Source organism: Rhamphochromis sp. 'chilingali' (genome assembly GCF_963969265.1).
Source record: "Rhamphochromis sp. 'chilingali' genome assembly, chromosome: 12".
Lineage (NCBI taxonomy): Eukaryota > Metazoa > Chordata > Actinopteri > Cichliformes > Cichlidae > Rhamphochromis > Rhamphochromis sp. 'chilingali'.
Window position 1 is genome coordinate 17,891,982 of NC_137939.1, and position 27,518 is coordinate 17,919,499.

The 27,518-nt window shown below is 41.5% G+C and overlaps 1 protein-coding gene across 5 annotated transcripts; it reads left to right on the forward strand.

The window, feature by feature from the left end:
- Nucleotides 1-369: 369 nt before the first annotated feature.
- On the forward strand, nt 370-26,922 carry ikbkg (inhibitor of nuclear factor kappa B kinase regulatory subunit gamma). Of its 5 annotated transcripts, XM_080898985.1 has the most exons (16): nt 370-709; nt 1,257-1,397; nt 8,405-8,679; nt 9,119-9,193; nt 9,310-9,411; nt 9,855-10,040; nt 10,912-10,973; nt 13,639-13,741; nt 13,857-13,972; nt 14,076-14,228; nt 14,839-14,911; nt 15,028-15,162; nt 16,316-16,452; nt 16,608-16,684; nt 18,729-18,861; nt 18,948-19,113. In XM_080898985.1, the coding sequence occupies exons 2-16, from the start codon at nt 1,259-1,261 to the stop codon at nt 19,096-19,098; spliced, it is 1,917 nt and encodes a 638-aa protein (XP_080755111.1). In that variant the 5' UTR covers nt 370-709; nt 1,257-1,258; the 3' UTR covers nt 19,099-19,113. The 5 variants fall into 5 exon arrangements, with proteins under 5 accessions (XP_080755111.1, XP_080755113.1, XP_080755110.1 ...); XM_080898987.1 differs by lacking the exons at nt 18,729-18,861; nt 18,948-19,113 and adding an exon at nt 25,685-26,922; XM_080898984.1 differs by having other exon boundaries at nt 18,729-19,042.
- The last annotated feature ends 596 nt before the right edge of the window (nt 26,923-27,518 follow it).

The following is a 27,518-nucleotide window of genomic DNA, read 5'->3' on the forward strand; positions in this document are numbered from 1 at the left end:
CGTGACTGACCTGACACATTCAATTTTAGCATGCAAGCCAATAAATCAATTATAAAAAGGATAATGAATTACTCTAAATTACTCTAAATTACTCCATGTCATGATGGTTCCTGTCAGATAAAATGCTGACATTTTGTAAAATAAACCACATTTTTGTTTTAGTTAACAGCCCAGTTTATGTTAATGTTTTAGATATAATGGGCAATCCGTTTCAGTTAAAATGGGTCACCATTTGAATTGAGTTTCAGAAGATATTCTATTAATTCTAATAAATAATGGGATGTGAAACGTTTCAAACTAGCAAGACTTAGGGGTTAGCCTGAGAGACTCAGCTCAGGGTGAAATTTTTCCTCTCATTTCCTGCGCGAACAACACTCGCTTCAGCTTTAACAGATAGCTCAGCCCATGTCAAACACGTTCAGTCCGTTGGAATAATATTACAAACCAGGTACAATATCTTTCTGAAGACAGACAGCTCGTTAATGTAGTTCTAGTTTAATGTCAGTCAACAAGTGCCTAAGTTTACTTTGTTGTCTTTTTGGTTTGTTATCCTAGCTAGCTCATTAGCTAAGTCGCTAGCTGTTTAGCGCCAGCTCCCAGCTCCCCGATGCTGGTTTAATTGCGTTAAATACCCTTACTAACAGTTTGTATGTGACTGACAGCTGTGTTGTCTGATACTCTACGCGACCGGAGTGAAAAAGAAGATTGGGTAAGTGAAGTTTCACATAGTAATGCAGCTACATTACCTGCCAGATGGGCTTAGAATTAGTACGGGAGTCATGTTTGACCCTGTTTGTTTAGTTGGGGAGAAAATAAGATGTTTATAACGTTACCTATAACACAGCTGGGGCGATCTGGTGCTTTTGGCTAAAATTGACGACTGGCGTTTATACTTTAATTAATCTACATTTGTGTCGAGTCCATTGCCTCGGTAATGCGGATGACGTAATGTTTTCCTCCATTCCTGTACGTGAGCTCAAAAATCACTTACATTTTATCTTTGACTCGTGAAGTCTATCATCAGGTCAGATACCCATTTCACACACATGCTGGACTTGGATTTAGACGTTGTATTAAAGTGAAAATGAAAGTTTACAGCCTGGGCCGCCTAAAGGGCGCTGAGGCCTGGTCTGCCATGTGTCATGTGATGAAGAATGCCATGGAGGTCATCGGCATATTGATGTTCAACATTAATAACGGTTTAGTTAAACAAGAAATGTGCTTATATGTGATGTAATGTTGATGTGTTTCTGCAGTGATGGTGCAGCCACAACCCGATGGCCCCATGCAGTGGGAGATGTCCGGAGAAGAGAGTGGAGGGACCCTGAGGGTCCCACCAGAGCTTGCAGCCAATGAAGTGGTGACCAGATTGTTGAGTGACAACCAGCAGCTTAGAGGTAAGCGTGTTCAGACTAAAAAAAGGTCTCTTAAAAGAATATCGCTGCATTGAGTGATGAGCTCAAACAGCAGATGCAAAGAAAGAAAGAAAGAAAGAAAGAAAGAAAGAAAGAAAGAAGAAAATCTTGTCCTTTAAAAGTCATTTTAGAAGCATATTTGTGTGGTTCATTATTTTAAAGCATTTATCTACATTAACTCTTCGATTCAGTGGTCACTGGGATATACAAACTGTATGCAGAGATAACACATACTTTCAAAGGTTACAGACAAGCTTTTTTCCCCCTAGAAGTTCTGTTTCTATAAGCATCTTGGCTCTTAAAGTGTCACATCTCATTCTTACAATGTCTCTGGTGTTAGTCACATTTGTATGGTAAGGTGAAGACCCTACAGCATAATAGAGGGAAAACCCCAAAGAGCAGACAATCCCCTATGAGCAAGTATCTGATGATGTTGGTGAGGCAGAACTATCATTTAACAGGAAAAGACGTCCGATTTGTACATTTGTTAAAAACCTCAATCTATTTTCAGATTTCCTAGTGTAATGAAATCTATAGATGTGTACGGAGATATTAATGGCTGAAAAATAGAAAGTTCATGAGTTACAGATATACTTGTGCCGCTGTAGATGGAAATATCTGTGGGAACGCTTTCTCTCTAACTACAGGTCATTTACACACTTGTATACTCAATTCCAGGTCTCAGTTTGCAAGCACATGTTACTTAAGATACAAATTCCTTTATTCACATTTACAAATTAGTAAGCATTTATGGAGACCTAATGATGCATGCAATGAAGTTGAACAATTCTTCACACCTGTTTGCAAGTGTTTTGACTACAACAGATGCCTCACAAAGCAGCAGGATCCCCCTTTACCTACACCACAAATACAGACAGAAAAACATAAGCTAGATCAGCAGAAACATGGAGGCGTTGATTCAATGAGAGCATCCTCCTGCTCTCTTGATATTTTACATGGATCTGTGTTTAAAAATGTCTTTCAGTCTATCGGTCACTGTGTGCTTACAATTATCAATACCTCACTGATTTCCGGTCAGGTCCCTGTTTATTGTAAGAATGCTGTTATTCACCCACTGTTAAAAAAAAACCTAAGCTTGACGCTACAGACCAATTTCAAAATTACCGTTCATTGCTAAGATTTTAGAAAAGGTTGTGGCTAAGCAGCTTATAGCTGTTCTAGATGAATACAGCATTCTGGATGAATTCCAATCTGGCTTTCGTAGATCTCACTCTACTGAAACTACACTTCTTAGAGTCTCCAACGACATTTTGATGAGATGTGATGCAGGAGAATGCTCCGTTTTGTTGATGTTGGACCTGACCTCTGCCTTTGATACTGTGGACCATCATATTCTGCTAGATAGGCTGAGACACTGGCTGGGTATATCAGGGGCTCCTCTTCAGCACTTACTGAGCACTTTTAAGGACATTTCGTATCACTGCTATGCAGATGATATTCAGTTATATATCTCCTTTAAGCCCCATGATGTTTCCAAGCTACAGATTTTGCATAGGTGCATAGACTCCATTAGAGGTTGGATGGCTGGAAACTTTCTTCAACTAAATGAGGAGAAGACTGAAGTCCTTGTTTATGCTCCTAAAACATTTGTTCCTAGTGTTATGGAAAACTTGGGTCCACTTGCTACATTTGCCAAACCTTCTACCAGGAACCTTGGTGTTACTATTGACTCAGCTCTGACTTTGGACACTCATTTTAAAGCTCTGGTCCGCTCCTGTTTTTATCACTTGAGAAACATTGCTAAGCTGAGTCCCATTGTATCGCGCTCCGAATTAGAAATTGTCATTCATGCATTTGTTTAATCTCGTTTGGATTATTGTAATTCTTTGTTTACTTGTTTATGTAAAGCCTCTTTGGAGCATCTGCAAGTTGTTCAGAACGCTGCTGCAAAGCTTCTGACCAAGTCCTCCAACTACTCCCATGTCACACCCCTGCTGATTCAGCTGCACTGGCTCCCTCTTAAATTCAGAATCCACTTTAAGGTTTTGACCTTGACTTTCAGGGCTCTGCATGGACAAGCACTAACATATATAAGTGAACTTTTACATCCATACATTCCCAGCAGGTCCCTGAGGTCACGTGACCAGGGCTTGCTGGTTGTCCAAAACACAAGGCTGAAAACAAAAGGTGACAAAGCTTTTGTAACTGTGGCCCCCAGACTGTGGAACTCTCTCCCTTTGAGCCTGAGATCTGTGGACTCAGTGGTCGCTTTTAAAAAAACAGCTAAAAACTCATCTTTTTAAACCTGCTTTTGGTTGATTTTTATTTTTATGTTTTAGCTTATGTGAAGCACTTTGAGATTTTTATCTTGAAAGGTGCTATATAAGTAAAATTTTACTTTACTTTACACACCTTGTGAGTCACAGCACTTTAACTGTGTCCAGTATATAGTATGGTATGCTCGGTATGCTTTCTCTCTCAAGATAAGTGCACAAAAAAATACTTTATTAATGTAAATAATGTGGTGTGTTTACTGAGTACACATTACTGTTTCAAAGGAACATTTAAACAAAGTATTTTCAGTCATTCACTGTTGAGTTTATAGAGTGTAAAGAGGAAGCTTTCTATATTCAGTTATACAGCAAACTATCTGAAGTTAACTAGCATTAGTTGGCGTTAACCTTTATATGCTGCAGCTCATGTAAATTAATTCAACTGAGAAATGTTTTTACTGCTAATAAAGTTGAACATTTATTTTGTCAACATTTGTATAATGGTAAACATGACTAATAGACACAGTAGCGTAACAGGAAGGCGAGGAAAGAGTCAGCAAACTGAGTCTGTGTCATTATTTAAACTCTATGCTAGGGCTGCTCAATTAATCGAATTTTAATCACGATTACGATCTGGGCTTTCACAGATCATTAAAAATGACTGAGCTGATTATTAGCACCTCCCTCGTGCTTTACTCTCGCGCTGCTCCGTGCGGCAAATCGAGCGCACCTCTCTGCATTTCGAACACACGTCACAACAATTAAGAGGACCCGAGGGAAGCTCGGAAAGCTAAGCAGAAGTTATTTGGAGAGGACAGTGACTGCTAGTGATGTGCAATACCACGGATTTCCTTTCCGATCCGATACCAAGTACTTTTCAGGGTGGTATCGACGATACTGATCCGATACCGATACTTTATACAAAAAAACGTATTTTATTTATTGTATCTCAAATTATAGCGTCATAATGATTACAGGTCATCAGATTACTTGTTCTTATCACTTAATAATGCATAGTTCATCATATGGAAATAAAAAAAAACTGAAGTTGTGCGCTATTTGAACATGTTGCCTGCCTGCAGCACTAAAGGACTCTGTGAGAGACGTGTGTCTCGCCCTAGCAGCACCTGTCCCTCTCCTCCTCTTCAGTTCGTCTCAACATACGCTACTCATATTCTGTGATATGATTTACTCTGAGGTGTTTGACAAGGTTAGTGATGTTGCCACAACCAAACATGCCAACCCTCCCGATTTTTCCGGGAGAATCCCGGAGCCACCATTCTCCCGAATTTCCACCTGGACAACAACATTGAAAAACCATATCGCAGAATTCATAGCGCGGCCGAGCCAATTCCAGTTTCCAACAATGGCGGCAGCTACTTAGTTTTAATATTACTCTTATTTCTCTTTCTGGGTCGCAAAAACCCCCCAACTTTTAACATGTTTTCAGGTGAGAATGTAGCTGTGTAAACTTCAATTATCTGAGCCGATCGACACATCGTCTTCAAACCCCCGCAGGCTTTCACTACTCGGGTTAAACATGATATATAAGTCACTTTGATAACTTAAAAATGTTATTGTTTGGGTTTTACAGTGTTTTGTTTGTTCGTGAGTAAATCGGTTTGGCTGAGATTAAAGTTATTAGATTAGATTAAATTAAATTTAACTTTATTAATCCCTCAGGTGGGTTCCTCCGGGGTTTTCACACAGCTGAATAAACACCAAACAGAAAACTAATTAAAGAAAGTGTGAGACGGTCGAGAGTTTACGCCAGCGCCTGGTTATATTTTAGATAGCAAGGAGCAGACGGCTGAGTTTCACTCCACCGAGGGAACTCATGACGTACTACCCGGCTTTCTTTAGACCGTGAAGGGCGGGTCCTCAGGTGGAAGCAGCCTCTGAATTTGGACACCCCCGCTGTTTCGGTGACATTTAACGTATTTTATCCGATAAATAAACTCTGTAAAATGTGCCCTTTTGATTGTCTCCCTAATTCTGAGGTCTCAAGGTTGGGAAAGTATAGCCACAACACCTCACTCTTGGAGCACTTTTTTGCCACATGTATCGCAAACCATGTCTCAGCTGTTTGTGGAGGTAAAATATGTCCGCACAATTAGGCTCAGCCATTGTTGTGAGTGCGCGCGCCAAGGGGCTGCGAGCCATTTATACAGCCGTATTTCGCACATGACTATGAAAGGCGGAAGAGGAAGTAGTTCCTTTGAATGTAGAGAATCCGAATGTTATAGTTTCTTTCCACTGTGTTGCTGTTAGTGATAAACTACAAATTAACCCTAAATGACTAAAAATATCGATATTTTAATGTGAGAATCGATTCTAGAACATAAATGACTGGTATCGGAGGAATCGATATTTCAGGATCGATCCGCACATCACTAGTGACTGCCGTTGGTTGAAAAGAGAGGTAAAAAAAACTTCAGTGGTGTGGAAACATTATGGGTTCGCAGAGTCAGACGTGGATCAAGTAGACATAGTGTGTAAACTTTGCTACGGTGTCGTAGCTGCACCACAGAGCAACACTGCAAAGTTCTCTAAACATAGATGTTTACATTTTTCATTTATTTCTTATATTGCAAACATTTGCACTGTTATCAGTATTTGCACACTATTTTATATTATTTTTTAAAGTCATTATTCAATACATTGTTATTGTTAACCCTTTAAAGCCGGTCAGAGTGGCACGCTCCGTTTTGCATAACTATTTTTAAATCCCTGTAGAACCATAACTGCGTAAGCTAGCGCAATAATTTTTTTGCATATGAAACCGGAGTTGTTGTACTTACATCTTATGCCATCAGCTGGTCCTCGGTCACGGTTTCCCTCCACATAAAGCTTTGCAAAAATTGCATAAAAGGGCTTGCAGGAACAAAAACATAATATTCCAGAAACACGCTTTGCCGATCCGATCAGCTGTTCGTTACACTTCCCACATTGAAAAAGACATCAACGCGAACTATTGCATGTCCGCCATTTCCTGCCCGAAACCGGAAGTGACATAATTTTCGCGGAAAATGTCGTTTTTTACTTGTAGGCCTTAAAAGCCTACAAGTAAAAAAAACTACAGTTTCTGGAATGCTTAGAACTCGAATTGCACTGCTGGAAATAGTTTATTTTGATGCACATGCTGTTTTCTTTGCGAATTTGCATCACAGGATTGTTTTTTGTTTTTCCTGCCGTGTATAAAAATTGCTGTATCTCCAAAATAAAACTATGAAGACACTCAAAATAAATTTCCTGTTGTTGTAAACTAATTTTTGCAAATTTTTTGTATTTAAAGTTTTGATGGATAAACCTCTTTAATTTCTCCAATTAGAAATATATGTAAAAAAAAATGTTTGTAGTTTTTTGCACTTTTTTGCAATTAATGTAGTTACTATGGACTTAATGCATACATATTATTAAAATATGGGCTATAACAGTTGTATTGATGTATAGCAACTTGAAATGCTCCCAAAAATGGCACTACAACATGTAAAAAAATAATATAAGCTCTGGCGGACTTGGTTCTATGGTAGGTCTTAAAGGGTTAAATAAATATCGTCAAATAATCGAGATCTCAATTTCAGTGAAAATAATCGTGATTATCATTTTTGCCATAATCGAGCAGCCCTACTCTATGCTCATGTTGACATCAGCTATTGTTGTTAGTCAGTTAGGAAAGGGTGTCATAAAAATAAAAGTCATATCTGAGTGCATTTCCAAGAACTGAGCAAGAGTTTGTAAAAGTATAATTAGATTTGATGTGTCAGTGGAACAGTTTTTCAGTTAAGCAAATTATATTTATTAACATTAATTCAAGGAAACCATCAGCAAACTAATTCAGTTACTCAGTAATATCATTAACACGCAGTCGTGTGAAAAGCATAATTTTCACACACCGAAAGTACACCCTTACAGCAGGTGTGACCATTTCTAAAAAAAATTTAAGGTTGCTGGTTTTCAGGTGCATGTTAACACAGGAGTGTCCTATCAAATTTACCCCAAGGTCAGTGCATGCAATGCTAAGGGAGATTACAAAACCCTGAAAGCTACTTCTCAGACTCCACCGGCTTCAATTAGCATGTTTAAATTCATGGATTGACAATTAGAAAAGGACTAAAGGAGTATGGCTGTACTGGAATGGTTCCCAGGAGAAAACTTCCTCTCGCTTAAAAAAAAGATGGGAGCATAGCTTAGCTTTGCAAAGTTGCCTCTGAACAAATCACAGGAACTCTGAAACAATGTCTTTGGATAGATGAGAGCAAAGTGGAGATTGTGTTTGGTTATAATGCACAGTGGCACATTTGGTGAAAGTATTATAGAGTCAAAGCTGAGGCTCTCTATCTGACAGCTAAAGCTTAGCGTAAAGTGGGGTCATGCAACAATGGGACAGTGATCTCAACCACATCGCCAAATCTACACTAAAAAACCTCAGAAGAATCAAAGCGTTGCAGTGGCCGAAAGTCCAGACATCAGCCTGCCTGAAATGATGTGTTAGGACTACAAGAGAGCTGTGCTTAAACAAGTGTACAACTAAGTGAAGTGGAGCAAAGAGGAATCAGTGAAATATCCTCCACAATCGTGTGAGAGACTGATAGTCAGGTACAGGTATTTCTGCAAGCTACTGAATCACAGTTTCACAGATTTGTCTTTTACAGGACTTTGCAGAGCCTGTGAAATGATTCTTTTTCACATGACTGTATTTAGTATATATTAGTCTCCCCCATCTCCTTTTACCACCTCATTCTGTTCCCACAGAGGCGCTGCGGCGGAGCAACCTGGCCTTGCGTCAGCGCTGTGAGGAGATGGAGGGATGGCAACGAAGGACAAAAGAGGAACGAGAGTTTCTCAGCTGTCGCTTCCAAGAAGCAAGGTCCCTGGTGGAGAGGCTGGCCCAGGAGAACCACTCCTTACAGAGCATGGTGAACGGACCTGGCTCCTCCAACACCTCGTCTAATCACTGCTGCAGCTCCAGCCAGACTGAAAACCCGCAGCTACGGACAGCCAGGAATGGACCAGTGGACGGACCACAGGTTGGCTAGCTGGAAATTGATAATTATTAGTCATGTTTCCATTTACCTACTTTCAAATTTACAAAGGCAAGCAGACATGCACCAAATCTGTGTGTCCTGTAGATGTATATAAGGCAATCCTTACTCACACGGGTCTTTGTGTGGCCCCTCAGTACAGAAACAAACTGTTTTAGCTCATCCCCCCTTTAAGCTAGCTTTCTTTTGATTGGCTGTTCCTCAGTAACGAAATGCTTGGGTAATAGGTGGGTGGGATTTTTTTGTATAATAGCCAGAGATTAACATATTAGGGATATCTGCTCATATGACAACATACAGAGCAAAGATTTTAAAAAAGGTCTTCTTTTTTTTAAATTTTTTAATCCTGTTTAATACGAGCCTCCATATATATCATGGGAAAGGTGAGAAATGGACTTTTAATATTTTCCATTATGTCTCTCAGACTCTAGATCAGCGAGAAAAGAAGAGAGTCGAAGATACAGAGCAATGCACACAGACATCACCGCCTCGCAGCCTGGTAAGATGTTTGTGTGTGTGTTTGTGGCTCATGTTCATGTGCTGTCATGGTCAGTCAAACTCTGTTTTTTTTTTCTGCTCATATTTTTCATCTAATCAGTGTGTCTGTGTGTCTAGGATAACACAAGTGTGCATAGCTCATTGAGTTACGCACAATCCTCTCCCCCCATATCATTTTCAGATGAACTGGGAGATATAATGGGCAATGACAATAGCCAGGTGAGCCCGGTCACTCCCATCCTAATTCTACCAGTCAGATCTCTAACGCTGCACCTGCAGCCCTCACACATCCAGTTTGAGCTTTCCTCACCTAATCTACAAACAGTGGCTGAGGTCAAAAATTGTAACTAATAGAAAATGTGACTAAAATGACATTGGCAGCAACTGAAGTGTGTTGGACTGTGTTTTACATTCAGCAGCATAAATTTTGAGGTCAAACGTGGGGGTTTTTTGGACAACACTCAAATAAAATTTGGAAAAGACAGTAACACAGTTTATCCCAATCACAACCTCTCCTTTTCTCCTTATCCACATGGTGTTGGATGTTTCGGTGTAGTTTCAGTGCTGAAGCCCACAACGAACACGATCCATTTTTCTCATTCTTCTCTGTATGTTCATCTATTTAACCCATCTCTATGCCACTTCCATGTTTTTCTCTGGAGCCTGTGGAAGGTGCAAACGAGTTCCTGCAGCTGCTGAAGAGCCACAAAGAGAAACTGGAGGAAGGGATGCGAGAGCTGAGAAGGAAAAATGAGGAGCTAGAGAAGCAGAGGGACGAGGGAGAGAAAGAGAAGGAGCGAATGCTTCACTGCATAGACCAGCTCCGGGGTAAACTGGCCCAGGCACAGGTAACGTTGATATCCAGGCACATAAAAGTCTTTCAGATGAGTCACTATGGTAAGGTAGTAATGTAGATGATCCTGGCAGCGTAAAGGGAACATTTACTAGCAAAACAATGTGTGAATGTTCTGTTTCTGTCGCATAACTTTCCAGATTTGTATAGCATGAACTGCCACTTGGCCTTGAATGTAACACCGAGATGCTACTGTAGATAATATAGAAGTTAGTTGGCATGTTAAGGTAAAAGTTAATATGAAATCACAAATACAATAATAAGTAAAATCGGTAAAAATATTAATAATATAAATACCAAATATTAGCAATGATTTATCGGTAATGTTACTGTACCGTGTAGCTAAATGTGCTGACCTCTATCATTTCGCTCACGGATGCTGCTGCATGTAATCATATTTGAAATATGATTGAGGTGTTTCAGGTTTTGGATTGGTAGTCAGACAAATCAGCTTCATGGTAAACAAAAACTAATCACATCAAAAATAATAAAATAATTTTGAGTGGCCTTCCTAAAGCCATGACAGAACAACACTGTTTAGGTTACGTTGAAGATTCATGTCTCAGTTCCACCTGGTGGCTTTCAGCCTCCTTGTGTGTTCTTAGCATAAATGTTAAATAGCAATTAGCACTACAGTTAATAATAACATTTGAAAACATGAATAAAGAAGATTTAAAAAATGATAAAAATGTTATCAGAAGAAATCTCCTCACAAAGTAATGGCTTGTTTTCCTCTGTTGCATTTTGCGTGTCACTGGTAGATGTGACCTTTCACTGCTTGCAAATTACAAAAGAGATAACGTGATGATAAACACAATCTGTTTTGTCGTCTGTGACGTGGAAAAACTTGTATGACTGTTTTACAGACGAACAATGTTACTGAGGAGGTTGTCCAGCAGCGCTCTGAGGCACAGCACTCGTCCGACTGGTATGAAGCATTTTCACTTAAGCGCACTGTTGGAAACTAACAGCACTAACTTTACTTTCTGCTAAACCTTTAACACAGTTCTGTTTAATGATACAGAATATCTGCAGAGAATTGCTCTCTTTTGGAAAATGACACCAGCATGCTTTTTGATTGCTTAAAACAACAAAAGCCTCACTTTTGAGATGCTGTCTTCCTTCTCCTTCCTCTCTTTCTGTTCCTTTTTTCCAGCTCTAGCCTGGCTAAGCTCACAGAGCAACTTCAGGCCACACAGGGCAGGTGAGCCCGCAGTTCTGTGTGGCTTTGTCTTTCTCACTGTTTGCACGTCTGCTTCCTGCTCTGCTGTCTTCTCCATCACTGCAGGAGGTCTACCTGTGTGTCTCTTATTCTGAAAAAAGCCTGTTTTCCTTGTTTGTTTGTTTGTTTGTTTTAGGAAATGTATTTGTTCTTATTTCATTTATTTTATTAGAGCTGCCAAACTTCAGCTCACAGACCAATAACACAATAATGTTGTAACACAACAGCAATGATTTGTCCAGTGTCATCTAGTATTTTATCTCATTCATGATTAGGGATGGGTATCGAAAACCGGTTCTTGTTGAGAACCGGTTCCCACTGTTTCAATTCCTTGGAATCGTTTGCCACTTTTATAAACGATTCCCTTATCGATTCCAGTCGCCCCGAATGACGTCATCACGTTGAGTAGCGTCTTTTACCCAGTAGGAAACACGGCGCCTGAGCGGCACAAACGCTCAAAAGTTTGGTTACACTTTATGAGAAAGGATGACAACAGGGCAACGTGCAATACTTGCAAAGTAGAGATTTCATCAAAGGGAGGAAACACTACGAACATGCAAAAGCATTTGCTCAAAAAACACGCGATTGCGTTCAAATAAAGTCGTGTTTTTGATCCGCTCCGGACTAGCGAAGCTCAACCCAGCAGCAGCGGTAGCGTTTCCACGTCCTCTCCCGTTAATACTGCAGGTAACTAATCAATTAGCATTGCACATTATGTTAGCGCGATTTACCTTATTACAAAACCTGCTATTACTGTGCGTTGCATTTAGATAACCATGATGAGAGAGACAGAGTCTGGCTGGCTCAGATGCTGGCAGTTCTCACTGCAGTCTACCGGTAGCGTCTCCTTTCAGGCCAGGATAGACGAATGTCACCGAGCAGTGTCTAAGTTTGTGGTCAAAGGCTTGCACCCATTTGCCACAGCAGATGCCCCCGATTTCACTTTGGTAAGTGAATGTGTTTAATTGTAGGCAGGGACATTACTGGATATTCTTGTGTAATTGCTACAGAATAATTTATGTTAAACTTTGTTATTGCTACAGGAGAATATTTATTTTATTATTTTACATATACATTTTTTTTCCTGGGGACCCTGTGACACCCCATTGAAGAGCCGTAGGCTGTGGATCTCTTAAGATCTCACTGTTGGGTTTGTAAGGCCATGTTACTCCTAAATTTCTATCTTGTTCAAAGAGAAGATATAAAACACAGTTCTAAGCTAATCGACTTTAGTGTTCTCCTTTTTAAAAAAAAAGAATCGATAAGAGAATCGATAAGGAATCGAATCGTTAAACAGAATCGAAAATGGAATCGGAATCGTTAAAATCTTATCAATACTCATCCCTATTCATGATTTCCAAAAGTTATTAAAAGACATCCTATAGGGCTGCACGATTAATCGTTAGAAAATCGCGATCTCGATTCATACTTATGTGCGATCTCATTTCCAAATGACAACGATTTAAAAAAAAAAAAAAAGACGACGATTGTACCGCATTTTGATCTGCATGAAAACAAGCGCTCACTCTTCCTGCTCAACAAATGGCAAGGGCGGAGCCTTATACCACGTGATACAGAAGCTGTGCCGTGTGATGCTAAAATTAGCAGGGAAAAAACAACGGAGAGCACGTCAGGGATGAGGAGAAAGTGACAGGAGAAAATCCATCCCGGTCAACCACCCAAACATCAATAACAGGAACACTGTTATTGATCAACACTGTGCAAAACGAGGGATTTAGGAAAATTATCAACACCCTAGACAAACGCTACACAGTGCCGTCCTGCAACTATTTTTCTATTGTTGCACTACCTGCTCTATACACGCAGTGTCGAGCAACGGTGGAGACGGAATTACAAGCAGTACAACATTTTGCGGCAACAACAAAATGTGAGACATTTATTGTTTTTATGTTTATTTGTTGTTTTTATGTTCAATCTCAACTGTTACGAAGTTGATGTGCAGTTAATAAGTGCAATAAATATTTATACTGGAAAAGAAAATCGTGAGAGAATCGTGATCTCAATTCTAAGCCAAAAAATCGGGATTCTCATTTTATGCAAAATTGTGCAGCCCTAACATCCTATAAATGTTTAATCCAGTAATGTACAAGTACAATATTTAGATTTTCTTACTACTTTAAATTAATTTATTTTTATGTCAAATCAACCGGTCTTTCAAATTGTGCTTTTATAGAAAAGATCAGCTCTTTGCATCTAATATATAATGATATGCAGTATATTGTATATACATGCTGTCTGTTTGTATTAGACAGTAATTTAAAAAGGGCATTCCTATATTTATTTATTTATTTATTTATTTTTCAATATTTGTCACTGTCACTGCCTGTTACAAGTGATTTTTATTTTGTAGGTATCGGGAGCTGGAGGAGAAGCTTGATTACCTGCAGAAGAGCTCAGCTCAGAGGGACAGAACTGAAGCCCTGCTCAAACAGAAGGACAAGGACTGTGCCCAGGTATCACATGTGACTAGCTGTCATTTTTACTCTGAAAGCATAAAAAAATCTTCTACCTCCTATACTTTTAATTCTAGCAAGCGGAGTGCAAAAAAGCTTGTTTGTGTTTTTGTAGCTGGCCAAGGACTGCGAGGCCCTGAAAGCTCAGGCAACTTCCCTGCTAGGAGAACTACAGGAAAGACAAAGCTGGTTGGACAAAAGTGAGCATGAACGCGTACTCCTGGAAGACAAGTAAGTTGTTACATCACCTGCAATAGATCCATACACAGAATTATGTCTTAGTTCACCCTTTAGGTGTGCTCATGTGTTTTGTTTTGTTTTTGCCTGTGTGCAGATTAAGCAGTAAAATAAAGGCCCTGCAGGTGGCAGAGCGGGAGCTTGAACAGCAGAAGAAACAGCATCATGTAGCCATGGACAAGCTGCTGCTGCAAACCCAGAGCTTGGAGCAGGCCCTGAAGTCAGAGAGACATGTTGTCACTGAGGAGAAGTGAGTCCAAGACGCGTACAGATAGAAGAAGCCAACATGATTCATATGTTTCTGCACTGTTGTGCTATTTAGAAAGATGTATTTGAACGGAGGAACATGCATTAAAAAAATGTAGAAGCTTTTAACTGCTCCCTTATTTAACAAGGGGCCACCAGAGTGAACGGATATGTATGTTTGATTTGGCACAGTTTTTACATCGGATGCCCTTCCTGACACAAGCCTCCCATTTTATCCGAGCTTAGGACTTAAGGGTACACTAGCTTGTGATGACCCTGAATAATTACTTTACTATTTAATCTTTTGTGCAAAAAAGTGGTTCTATATTAGAATCGGAATCAGAACCTTTATTGTCATTGTCACAGGTACAACGAAATTAAGAATGTTCCCCGATCATTGCATTACACTATTGATGCATTACACTGGTAATTATACACAATTATAACCTAATGGGTTTTAACCCAAATTGTGGTCAAAGTCATATGTGAACTGTGATAGATCACTAGCCAGACAGACTGATTGGTAATAGCTCTGTGTTGTTAACAGTCTCTTTGGTCATTCCTCCTTTTGGTTTATTGAACGTTTACCAATATATTGCACTTTATTTCCTCAGGAAAAAACTGACACAGCTACAGCATGCATACACGTGTCTCTTTAGAGACTATGATTCTAAACTGAAGAATGAGGTAAAAATAAAAACCCAACCAAACACACATTAAATTAAAAAAGGTTTTTACACTCATTAGTTTTGGAATACCTTGGGGGTCAAGTCCAAACATGAATCTGTGTTTATGCATTCCAGGGTGGAGATCTGTGCTGCCGACTGGAGGAGGCTGAGCGAGCGCTGGCCCTGAAGCAGGACCTGATTGATAAACTGAAGGAAGAGGTGGAGCAACAGAAAGGCTCCCTGGAAACAATTCCTGTCCTTACTGCACAGGTATTCCTTCTTAGCTGTTGAGCTGACTTATAAAGTGGTCACTTGACAGGTCTGGTAGATGACAGTGACTATGGACACATATTGACAGTTGAAGTAAACAGCGGACTGACAGTCTACAGATGAACAGCGGCCAATGTAGCTAAGTTTATGCATAGAATGCAATTTGCAGTCTACTGACATCTAGTGGTGAGATTTTACACACTGTAACTTTAAATAAATAAAAAATGATTGCATTACTTTTTGAAAATTTCTATAAATTGGGAGATATTAGAGATATGATTTCTTTAGTCCACGATAGTGGTGTAGTGAATCTCATTGTCACGACCCAAGTGGGATGTAATCAATGTGGAGCAAAAATGCTCAAATGCTAATCGCAGCATCTTGAATCTGACACAAAGACTGTTTGAGAGCCACCGGTGCAACTTAGCTCTTGTCTAGAAATTCTGTCCATAAAAATTATGAATATAAATGGTGTTGAGGACAGTCGTGGTGGAGACCAACTCTGCTGGGATTGTGTTCAGCTCATTGCCTGAAATGTGGATGAAACTCTCACTGCGGGTGCACAGGGACCAAATGACCTTCTTCCGTATCTTTCAATGGAAAAATGCCCTCTCCACACGCACAAAGTACATGTAGAATAAATGCACACTTGAATATCTGTGAGAGGGTAAGGGGCTCGTTCAGCATTCCACAACCAGAACTAAAGCCACATTGTTCCCTCTGAATCCTAAATTCGACTAATGGATGGACTTTCCTAACCCCTGGTATAGACATTTTCAGGAATGCTGAGTAGTGTAACACATAGGTTCCATAGGCCTGGCCACTAGATGCTCTCCCTTGAGTGCCCTCCACATTATCCCAGCCAAGGTGAACTGGTCCCTCAGATTCTTTCCTCTCATTGGAGTCCTTTGAATCACTCTGGAAAATCTAAAGTGCTAATAATTGTTTCAAACCACCACAAACTAAGGTGACTTCAGCAGCTGGCCTGGAAAGAGTAGAGAGAACCTCAGTATTCTTATAATGATGACAGCACACATTTGAACTTCAGTCTTCATCAGCCACGCCGACATTTTAACATGTATGTAATGCCAGTTTATTGAAATGAACCCAAATTACTGCATGAAAAATGACCTCACATGTCTCTCTCACCCAGGCTGAGATCTACAAGGCAGATTTCCTTGCTGAGCGAGAAGCCAGAGAGAAGTTAAACCAGAAAAAGGAGGAGCTGCAGGAGCAGCTGAATCAGGCCTTGGCTGAGAATGAGAGGCTTAAACAGGAAGCTACCGCACGGTAAAAACCAAGACATTGCAAATTATAATAATTATTTGTGTCATCAGATTGGGTATGTGGATGTGTTTATGCTTCATTATGTGTGTTTCATCTGCATGTACAGTTAATAAGATGAGATTTAACATAGAACTTTTCAATGCTCCCTTCTGTTTCAGTGCACGTATGGAACAAATGAAGATGAGACACCTGGATGACTTCTCTGCACGGCCCACACTCATCCCCCCCCCACAAGGTACAGAATCATGATAGTTTTATTCTCATGAAGCTCTACTTTCACTACTGAAATAGAGAAAATTTCATGCTGTGTGTTTTTTGGAATTTATTTTCTTTTTTAATTTATTCACATATAGGGCTGCAATTAAAAACTATTAATTTGTTAAAGTTTTTAACAATTATTTTATTCATTAGTAGATTCAATGTTTTGTTCATAAGATTCAAAGAAATAGTAACGCTCTTTGGAAGTGCCCGTATCTTATGACGATGTCTGTTGAATGTCTAGTTTTGCTTGACCACCGTCAGTTTCCTTTTATGCAGTCACTAAAGAGCATGTGCTATTGGTTTGAAATCAGGTCACTGACTTGACCATTGAAGAATATATCCCATTTCTTTGCCTTCAGAAACGTTCGGGTTGCTTTTCCAGTATGGTTTGGGTCATTCTCCATTTGTACATTGAAACGTTATCTGATCAGTTTTGTGGCATTAGGCTGAATTAAAGCAGAGTGTAAATTATTATACACTTTAGAACTCATTTTGCTGGCCATGAAATGCTTGTCAGTCCAACTAATTATGAGCCTCTTAAAATGGAGGATTATGTAAAAAAATGTTTGTAAATCCTAAACATGTATTGTAATACTTTTTTTTTAGGTCTGCACTTCAATTGCATCTTGATTATTTGATTGAAATCCACTGTGGTGGTGTACAGAGGATAAATGGCTAAAATGTGTCATTGTCCAAAACCATTTGGATCTAACTACATACAGTGGGGCAAAAAAGTATTTAGTCAGCCACCGACTGTGCAAGTTCCCCCACCTAAAATGATGACAGAGGTCAGTAATTTGCACCAGAGGTACACTTCAACTGTGAGAGACAGAATGTGAAAAAAAAAAATCCATGAATCCACATGGTAGGATTTGTAAAGAATTTATTCGTAAATCAGGGTGGAAAATAAGTATTTGGTCAATAAGAAAAATACAACTCAATACTTTGTAACATAACCTTTGTTGGCAATAACAGAGGTCAAACGTTTACTATAGGTCTTTACCAGGTTTGCACACACAGTAGCTGGTATTTTGGCCCATTCCTCCATGCAGATCTTCTCGAGAGCAGTGATGCTTTGGGGCTGTCGCCGAGCAACACGGACTTTCAACTCCCGCCACAGATTTTCTATGGGGTTGAGGTCTGGAGACTGGCTAGGCCACTCCAGGACTTTCAAATGCTTCTTACGGAGCCACTCCTTTGTTGCCCGGGCGGTGTGTTTTGGATCATTGTCATGTTGGAAGACCCAGCCTTGTTTCATCTTCAAAGTTCTCACTGATGGAAGGAGGTTTTGGCTCAAAATCTCACGATACATGGCCCCATTCATTCTGTCCTTAACACGGATCAGTCGTCCTGTCCCCTTGGCAGAAAAACAGCCCCATAGCATGATGTTTCCACCCCCATGCTTCACAGTAGGTATGGTGTTCTTGGGATGCAACTCAGTATTCTTCTCAGTATAGGGTGGCTATAGCTCAGGTGGCAGAGCAGGTCAGCCACTAATCAGAAGGTCGGTGGTTCGATCCCAGGCTGCACCCTGGCTGCATTCCAAATATCCTTGGGCAAGATACTAACCCCATGTTTGCCTACTGGTGGTGGTCAGAGGGCCCGGTGGCGCCTGTGTCCGGCAGCCTCGCCTCTGTCAGTGCGCCCCAGGGCAGCTGTGGCTACAATGTAGCTTGCTATCGCCTGTGTGTGAATGGGTGAATGACTGAATGTAGTGTAAAGCGCTTTGGGGTCCTATGGACTAGAAAAGCGCTATACAAATGCAGGCCATTTACCAGGCCATTTCTTCCTCCAAACACAACGAGTTGAGTTTATACCAAAAAGTTCTACTTTGGTTTCATCTGACCACATGACATTCTCCCAATCCTCTGCTGTATCATCCATGTGCTCTCTGGCAAACTTCAGACGGGCCTGGACATGCACTGTCTTCAGCAGCGGAACACGTCTGGCACTGCGGGATTTGATTCCCTGCCGTTGTAGTGTGTTACTGATGGTGACCTTTGTTACTTTGGTCCCAGCTCTCTGCAGGTCATTCACCAGGTCCCCCCGTGTGGTTCTGGGATCTTTGCTCACCGTTCTCATGATCATTTTGACCCCACGGGATGAGATCTTGCGTGGAGCCCCAGATCGAGGGAGATTATCAGTGGTCTTGTATGTCTTCCATTTTCTGATGATTGCTCCCACAGTTGATTTTTTCACACCAAGCTGCTTGCCTATTGTAGATTCACTCTTCCCAGTCTGGTGCAGGTCTACAATACTTTTCCTGGTGTCCTTCGAAAGCTCTTTGGTCTTGGCCATGGCGGAGTTTGGAGTCTGACTGTTTGCGGCTGTGGACAGGTGTCTTTTATACAGATGATGAGTTCAAACAGGTACCATTCATACAGGTAATGAGTGGGGGACAGAAAAGCTTCTTACAGAGGACGTTACAGGTCTGTGAGAGCCAGAGATTTTCCTTGTTTGAGGTGACCAAATACTTATTTTCCACCCTAATTTACGAATAAATTCTTTACAAATCCTACCATGTGAATTCATGGATTTTTTTTTCACATTCTGTCTCTCACAGTTGAAGTGTACCTCTGGTGCAAATTACTGACCTCTGTCATCATTTTAAGTGGGGGAACTTGCACAATCGATGGCTGACTAAATACTTTTTTGCCCCACTGTATATGTTGTAAATAAATGCAACAGTGAAAAAGGAAAATACTTTTCAAATTAGCGATCCTACTTTTTTGCCTAAATATTAGCACGGGTATTTGTGGATGTTATTCTTACAGTGTACTTTTAATAGTAATTATATAATAATAATAACTTTATTTATAAAGTGCTTTCAAACAAAGTGCCGTACAACTATTTGAAACTAAAAAGATAAATAAAAGTGATACATAGTAGGGCTGCACAATTTTGCATAAAATGAGAATCCCGATTTTTTTGGCTTAGAATTGAGATCACGATTCTCTCACGATTTTCTTTTCCAGTATAAATATTTATTGCACTTATTAACTGCACATCAACTTCGTAACAGTTGAGATTGAACATAAAAACAACAAATAAACATAAAAACAATAAATGTCTCACATTTTGTTGTTGCCGCAAAATGTTGTACTGCTTGTAATTCCGTCTCCACCGTTGCTCGACACTGCGTGTATAGAGCAGGTAGTGCAACAATAGAAAAATAGTTGCGGGACGGCACTGTGTAGCGTTTGTTTAGGATGTTGATAATTTTCCTAAGTCCCTCGTTTTGAACAGTGTTGATGGGAGCCATATCTTTGGTCAGGTGATAAGTGATAGCTTCCGTAATTTCTTTGTGCCTGCTGGAGTTCGACGGGTATGGGGAGGCGCTGTATAAGGTTCCTGATATTGATCAGAATCAGAATCAGAATCAGAATGGGGTTTATTGCCAAATGTTGAGCAGGTTTACAACATTAGGAAATTGCTGCGGTGCTTCAGTGCAAACATAGTGTCATAAATAGCACTTAAATAGACATGGAAAAAATTAAAAGTAGGGATAAGAATTAAAAGTGCTAAGTGGAAAGATATGTGCATGAGATATACATGAGATATATACATGAGAATAAGAATTAAGAGTGCTACGTTGAAAGATATATACATGAGTGCAGGTGGTGATCAGTGCCAAACATGGAATGATGCAGTGACACAGCGTAGGGTCATGTGTTAGTGGCGGGTACAGTCATATGGTTATTGTTCATGTGTCCAACAGCAGAGGGGAAGAAACTGTTCTTATGGCGAGAGGTTCTGGTGCGAATGGACCGGAGCCTCCTGCCTGAGGGGAGCAGGTCAAACAGACTGTGTCCAGGGTGAGAAGGGTCAGCTGAGATCCGAGCTGCACGCCGCAATGTCCTGGAGGTGTACAGGTCCTGCAAAGATGGGAGTCTGCAGCCAATCACCTTCTCAGCAGAGCGCACAACACGCTGCAGTCTCTGTTTGTCCCTGATAGTGGCTCCAGCGTACCACACGGTGATGGAGGAGGTGAGGATGGACTCGATGATTGCAGTGTAGAACTGCATCATCGTCCGTGTTGGCAGGTTGAATTTCTTCAGCTGCCTCAGGAAGTACATCCTCTGCTGGGCTTTCTTGATGACGGAGGTGATGGTGGGCTCCCACTTCAGGTCCTGGGTGATGGTGGTACCCAGGAAGCGGAATGAGTCCACAGAGGTGATGGGGGTGTCAGTCAGGATGATGGGGGGGAGTGGGGCTGTGTGCTTCCTGAAGTCCACAATAATCTCCACTGTCTTCTGGGCATTCAGCACCAGGTTGTTGTGGCTGCACCAGGACACCAGACGTTCAACCTCCCTCCTGTAGGCAGACTCGTCCCCGTCCGAGATGAGTCCAATAACGGTGGTGTCATCTGCAAACTTGATTAGCTTGACAGACTGGTGGGTGGAGGTGCAGCAGTTGGTGTACAGGGAGAAGAGCAGAGGAGAAAGAACACAGCCCTGAGGGGAGCCGGTGCTGATGGTCCGGGAGTCCGAGACATTCTTTCCCAGCCTCACATGCTGCTTCCTGTCCGTCAGGAAGTCAGTGATCCACCGGCAGATGGGATCAGGCACATTCATCTGGGAAAGCTTGTCTCGGAGATGGTCTGGAAGGATGGTGTTGAAGGCAGAGCTGAAGTCCACAAACAGGATCCTGGCGTAGGTTCCTGGGGAGTCCAGATGCTGCAGGATGAAGTGTAGGGCCATGTTGATGGCGTCGTCTACAGACCTGTTGGCTCTGTATGCAAACTGCAGGGGGTCCAGGAGGGGGGCCGTGAGGGTCCTGAGATGGGAGAGAACTAGGCGCTCAAAAGACTTCATGACCACAGATGTCAGAGCCACGGGTCTGTAGTCATTTAGTCCAGTGATCCTAGGTTTCTTGGGGACAGGGATTATGGTGGAGGACTTGAAGCAGGCAGGCACATGACATGCCTGCAGTGAGGAGTTGAAAATGCCAGAAAACACTGGGGCCAGCTCGTTTGCACAGTGTCTGAGGGTGGCAGGAGACACACCGTCTGGGCCGGGAGCTTTCCAAGCATTCAGGTTCTTAAACTGCTTCCTCACATCTGCTTCATGAATATGAAGAGTTGTGGTGGGAGGAGGTGGTGTGAAATCCTCTTTTGTGTGGGGTGAGGAGGGGGGTGTTGTAGGTGAACGGTTTGAAGGTGGTGATGGCTCTATGGAGGGGGGAGAGGTGGGGGAATTAGTGTCCAAAGTGTCTCTATTGTTGGGGCCGTTGGAGGTGTGAAGGCTGCCTGATGGCTCGTCAAAACGGCAGTAGAAGTCGTTAAGGGTGTTGGCTAAGAGCAAGTCATCAGTGGAGTGGGGGGTTTTAGGCTTGTAGTTTGTGATATTCCTAAAACCTTTCCACACAGAGGCCGAGTCATTCTCTGAGATCTGCTGCTGCATCTTCTCAGAGTGCTGATGTTTAGCAATGTCCACTTCTTTAGTGAACCTGTACTTGGCCTCTCTGTAGCAGTCCCTGTCTCCGCTTCTGAACGCCTTTCTCTTTTCCAGCCACAGCTTTTTGAGTTTAGGAGTAAACCAGGGTTTGTCATTGTTATAACTCACCCTGGTGCGTGATGGCACAATGCTGTCCTCACAGAAGTGGATATAGGAGGTGACAGTGTCCGTAAACTCGTCCAAGCTGTTAGAAGCAGCCTTCAATGTGTCCCAGTCTGTGGTCTCCAAACACGTGCGAAGCTCCTCCACAGCCTCGTTGCTCCACAGTTTTTTAGTCCTCACGACAGGTTTGGAGAGCTTCAGCCTCTGTCTGTACGCGGGGATTAGGTGGATCATGACGTGGTCAGAAAGTCCGAGTGAAGCGCGGGGCACCGCGCGATAGGGGGATCAGCGGGGCGCTGATCGTGCTGTAACAGTGGTCTAATGTCCTCTCCTCTCTGGTCGGGCATTTAATATACTGCTTATATTTTGGAAGCTCATGGCTCAGATTGGCTTTGTTAAAGTCCCCAAGAGCAATGATGAGAGAGTCCGGGAATGTCCGTTCCGTGTGGAGAATCTGCTCCGCGAGTGCGCACTGAGCTGCCTGCGCATCTGCGTCTGGCGGGATGTAAACAGCGGCCAGGATGAATGAAGCAAACTCCCGCGGAGAATAAAACGGTTTGCTGTTTGATGTTTGATGTTTGGGTGGTTGACCGGGACAGATTTTCTCCAGTCACTTTCTTGGCCTTTACAGCTTCGTCATCTCTCACATGCTCTCCGTTGTTTTTTCCCTGCCAGCTGACTTCTGTATCACGTGGTATAAGCCTCCGCCCTTGTCATTTGTTGAGCAGGAAGAGTGAGCGCGTGTTTTCATGCAGCTTATGTCCCGGATCAAAATGCGTACAATCTTCATCTTTTTTTTTCTTTTTCTTTTTTCTTTTAAATCGTTGTCATTTCGAAATTAGATGGCACATAAGTATGAATTGAGATCGCGATTTTCTAACGATTAATTGTGCAGCCCTAATACATAGCAATACAAGTAAAAAACATAATACAAGTTAAAAACAGTAAGAATTTACAAACTATTTTTGCTATTAACTGTTTTGCTTTTCTTAGGCTACGTCCACACTGGTGGAAAAATGTCGAGGAAAAGCACCAAGTTTTTTTAAATGGACTAACAATGAGGTGGAGTTGTGCTCCGAGTAACACAAAAGTACAAAGTTGCAAAAGCGAGTGAGAATTAAAGAATTTGAAGAAAAGCTATCTGAAGCATGTACAAACTGATATTAATCTTTAATAGGGCTGTCAAAATTGAGAGCAAACAAAACAACTGCTGTATAACGCCCTCCGCTATCTTTAATTGGTCACATGACTGCATCATATGACTAACATGTGTCATTGCTTTTAAAAGTCTCCGTTTTCGCTGTCCACACTGCGACGCGAAAGCACCATCTTCAAATGTATGCATTTTCGAGAGCGTTTTGAAAACGCTGCGCTTTCTTTCGGGGAAAATGCTGTCTCGGTGTGGACGGGAGGTCAAAACGGAGAGAAAACAATGCATTTTCGTTTGAAAACGATTCATGGATCCATCCATTAGTGTGGATGTAGCCTTAATTCAAAATCGTGTGAAAGTCTTTACTGCATACTGCTACTGGCTGAGTACCTGCTTGCATGTGTCAACTTGATTAATGGAGCTGATTACAACTGGCTATATTACTGTCAGTGCAAAAGCCTCTTCCCAACAAGTATTGATTTAATCAGTCAGAACATAATGAGAGAGGGAGAGAGATGACATTGTACTAATTTGACAGCTGTTTGCGGTTTACTCACAGGTATAGAAAAGGTGATGAAGCAGCAAGTGCAAAATACCGCTCAGCTCTTGTTGTTAAATTCCTTCATGTTATGGTAGCCTTCCTTCTGGACACTGGTGCACTGCTGCTTACACGTGGCGAGTTGGCAGTTCGTCTTGTAATCGGAAGGTTGCCGGTTCGAGCCCCAGCTCGGACAGTCGTTGTGTCCTTGGGCAAGACACTTTACCCTACCGCCTACTGGTGATAGCCAGAGGAGCCGATGGCGCGATATGGCAGCCTCGCTGCAGAAGCGATATGGCAGCCTCGCTGCAGAAGCGATATGGTAGCCTCGCTTCTGTCAGTCTGCCCCAGGGCAGCTGTGGCTACAACTAGGGATACCGGTATCGGGTATCGGCCTCGATACCACATTTTCTAAAGTACTCGTATTCGTTAAAAGTCCCCCGATACCGAGGACCGATACCACGGTCTGAGACCTGTCTATGTTTGAGCGGCATGTAAGGGGTTAATCACAGGCGCCGAGTGCCCGCCCCCAGGCCCCGGCTGCAGTTCAGAGCTGGGAGAAAGCGAGGCGAGACATATCAGCTGTGTGGAACTATTTCAAAGTGAACGAAGACGCGACGCGGACTGCAAATTGTGCTCAGCGAAATTGTCCAGAGGAGGCTCTAAAGGTAGCGCATTTAACACAAGCAATTTAATCAAGCACCTAAAATCCCAACACAACAACGAGTACAAAGAGTTTACCCACGCTTATTAGCACAGAGGAGCATAGCTGATGCTATAGCAGTGGGATGGAAAATAGTTGGGCATTTTAAACATTCCGCCCTAGCCTACTCCCGCCTCGAGGACATTCAGGGACAGCTCAACCAGCCAATAAAGAGACTGCAGCAGGACGTACAGACGCACTGGAACAGCACGTATTACATGCTCCAGTCCCTGATTGAGCAAAAGCGAGTGCTGGGCGTGTATGTGTCCGAGCACGAACTCCCTGACTATCTCGCTCACCAATGGGCTCTTATGGAGACGACTGTTGCCATCCTCGCCCCCTTTGAGGAACTAACTAAAAAAGTGAGCAGCTACGACGGACTAGCCTCTGATGTCATCCCAGCTGTGACTGTGCTAGTGACACTTCTAAACAGAGAAACAGACAAACAAATTTAAAATTAAATTTTGTTTTTTTTATAATTATTTATTCTGTAATATGTTGCATACAACATTAAATAAATGTTCTTAATTCCAAACTAGTCCCTTGTTTGTTTGTTTGTTTGTTTTTTGTTAAATTATAGGACTAAAGCTGTTACCTGCAAATTTAAATCATGTTTTTATTAAGTACTCAGTATCGGCGAGTACTGAAATGCAAGTACTCGTACTCGTTTCCAAAAAAGTGGTATCGGTGCATCCCTAGCTACAACTGTAGCTTGCCTCCACCAGTGTGTGAATGTGAGAGTGAATGAATAGTGGAATTGTAAAGCGCTTTTCGGGGCCCTCAAAGCGCTGTATAAATGCAATCCATTATTATTATTATTATTATTATTATTATTATTATTACCAGAGAAACAACAGAACTATACTGAATTAAAATCGTCCTGTTGATAACAATAGACAGTCTAGTTTTTCAAGTCAAGATCAGTGTATACGTACTTGAGTAAATCTACCTTTAACCACCACCATGTACTGAGGAAATGTAAAACGTGGTTTCTCTTTTAAAGGTTTTCTTTCTCTCGGCCTTAGGTGTGTTCCCCCCTTTCAACACGGTGCCCCCTGCTCCCTCATTCCGTACTCCGGGATTGGGACCAGTCGGTGATCAAGGTCCAGTCGGAACTGAGGAGCTGCCGGATTTATGTTGTCCTAAGTGCCAGTACCTGGCTCCAGATATGGACACACTGCAGATACATGTAATGGACTGTATACAGTAACATAATCATTATTGCCCTGCACACCATGACAACAACATACATAGATATGCAGTATGTATAGTCTGTTTAGATTCAGTGTGTCTTCTCCCATTTCTGGGTGCCCGCTGGAAAAACATGTTTGGATAGTTGCACCTTACTCTCGCTTTCTCTCTCAAACAAATACACATCCACAAACCTGAACACAAATTCTGGATCTTTCTGTTGAACAGTTCAGTATGCTGGAATTGAGACAGTTCATGCCAAGGCAATCTGATGACAGTTTGAACAAGTGAAAGAAAAGCAAGAAAATCAGCATGATATTTCCCTGTAGCTCTAGTGTGGATCCAGTCTCTGCTGTAGTTTTTCCCTTTCCACAATCATTATAATCATTTCTGTTCTTATGTTTCCCCTCTTACCTTTTCCTATGCTTACTTTCCTCTGAGACAGCACTTTGATGCACATTTTCTTCAGTATTTTTTAGATTCAGTGATTAGATTCACATGATCCTCTATCCCCCATTTCCTTGCTTCTTTGCTTCAATGCTGTAGTGATGACAGAGGAGCACACTACATGCTGTGAAGTAAATGTGTATACTTGTAATTCCATCAGTCCAAAAGATCAGTAATTATTAGACCTAAGGTGATGATAAGTTTAGAAGAAAAAAAAGAAGTGACAATCCAGATGTTATACACATGATCATGTGAATAACATATTGAGCTTAAAAAAAAAATCAGATATGTTATGGTTGTAAACGTAGCTGTCTGCATTACCTCAGAACATGTATTATGATGTATTAGAGATGGATTTACTCTTGTTGGAGGAAAAAAGTAACCATTCTCTGTGTTCTGTGCCTGTGTACATGACTGACTGCACCTCATGCTAAACCCAGTCCTTAACCCAACAGCCCTTTTGTGACCCTTCTATTGTCTTAGCTTTACCTGTTGCACCTATTTATCTATCTGAATGTAAGATTTCTTCACAGTTTGTGTGGATTTTAACTAAGTATAGAAACATTTGTGGAAAAAATGCATCAAACTGTTGGAGATTCACAAAATAAATCAGTTATTCATTTGACTTTATGTTTTTATATAGATATGGAATTGATGTTTCGTTTAGAAACACTGCTCCAGAGTGGGGTTCAAACACGTATGTCATGTGACATAAGTAAGGGTTTGGTGGCTCACCTGCTGTTTCAAGGCAGGTCAGGCGCAAGGATTCAGATTTTTTTTTAATGGGTGTTTTCCCAGGCTGTTGGCAAGGCTCGCTAAAAATAAAGCTCACTGAGCCCCAAAACAGCTTGACACAATAAACATATCGGTCCATTCTCAATATATTTTATTTTATAGCTGGATTTATTGTGTGTTTCATAACAATCACTAAGCAACTGAAACAGCTTCAAGAAGGTCAACAGAGAGAAAATGATATTGTTGAAAATTTTCTGAAGGACACTACCATCAGCGAGCACTCAATGTGGGAACAGCCTCGGTGTTTTTTCTTCCTTGTTTGTACCGGTATTTCCCCAAAACACGTGCTGATCGAAGTTATTGATAGTCTGGTGTAATAATTGGCCTTAATTGTAATTGTGCAGAGTTTGTGTATTTTTTTTTTCTTTTTTTTTTCTTCACAAAACAGCATTATGAGATGTCACTGTGGAAACCGCTCTGATTGTT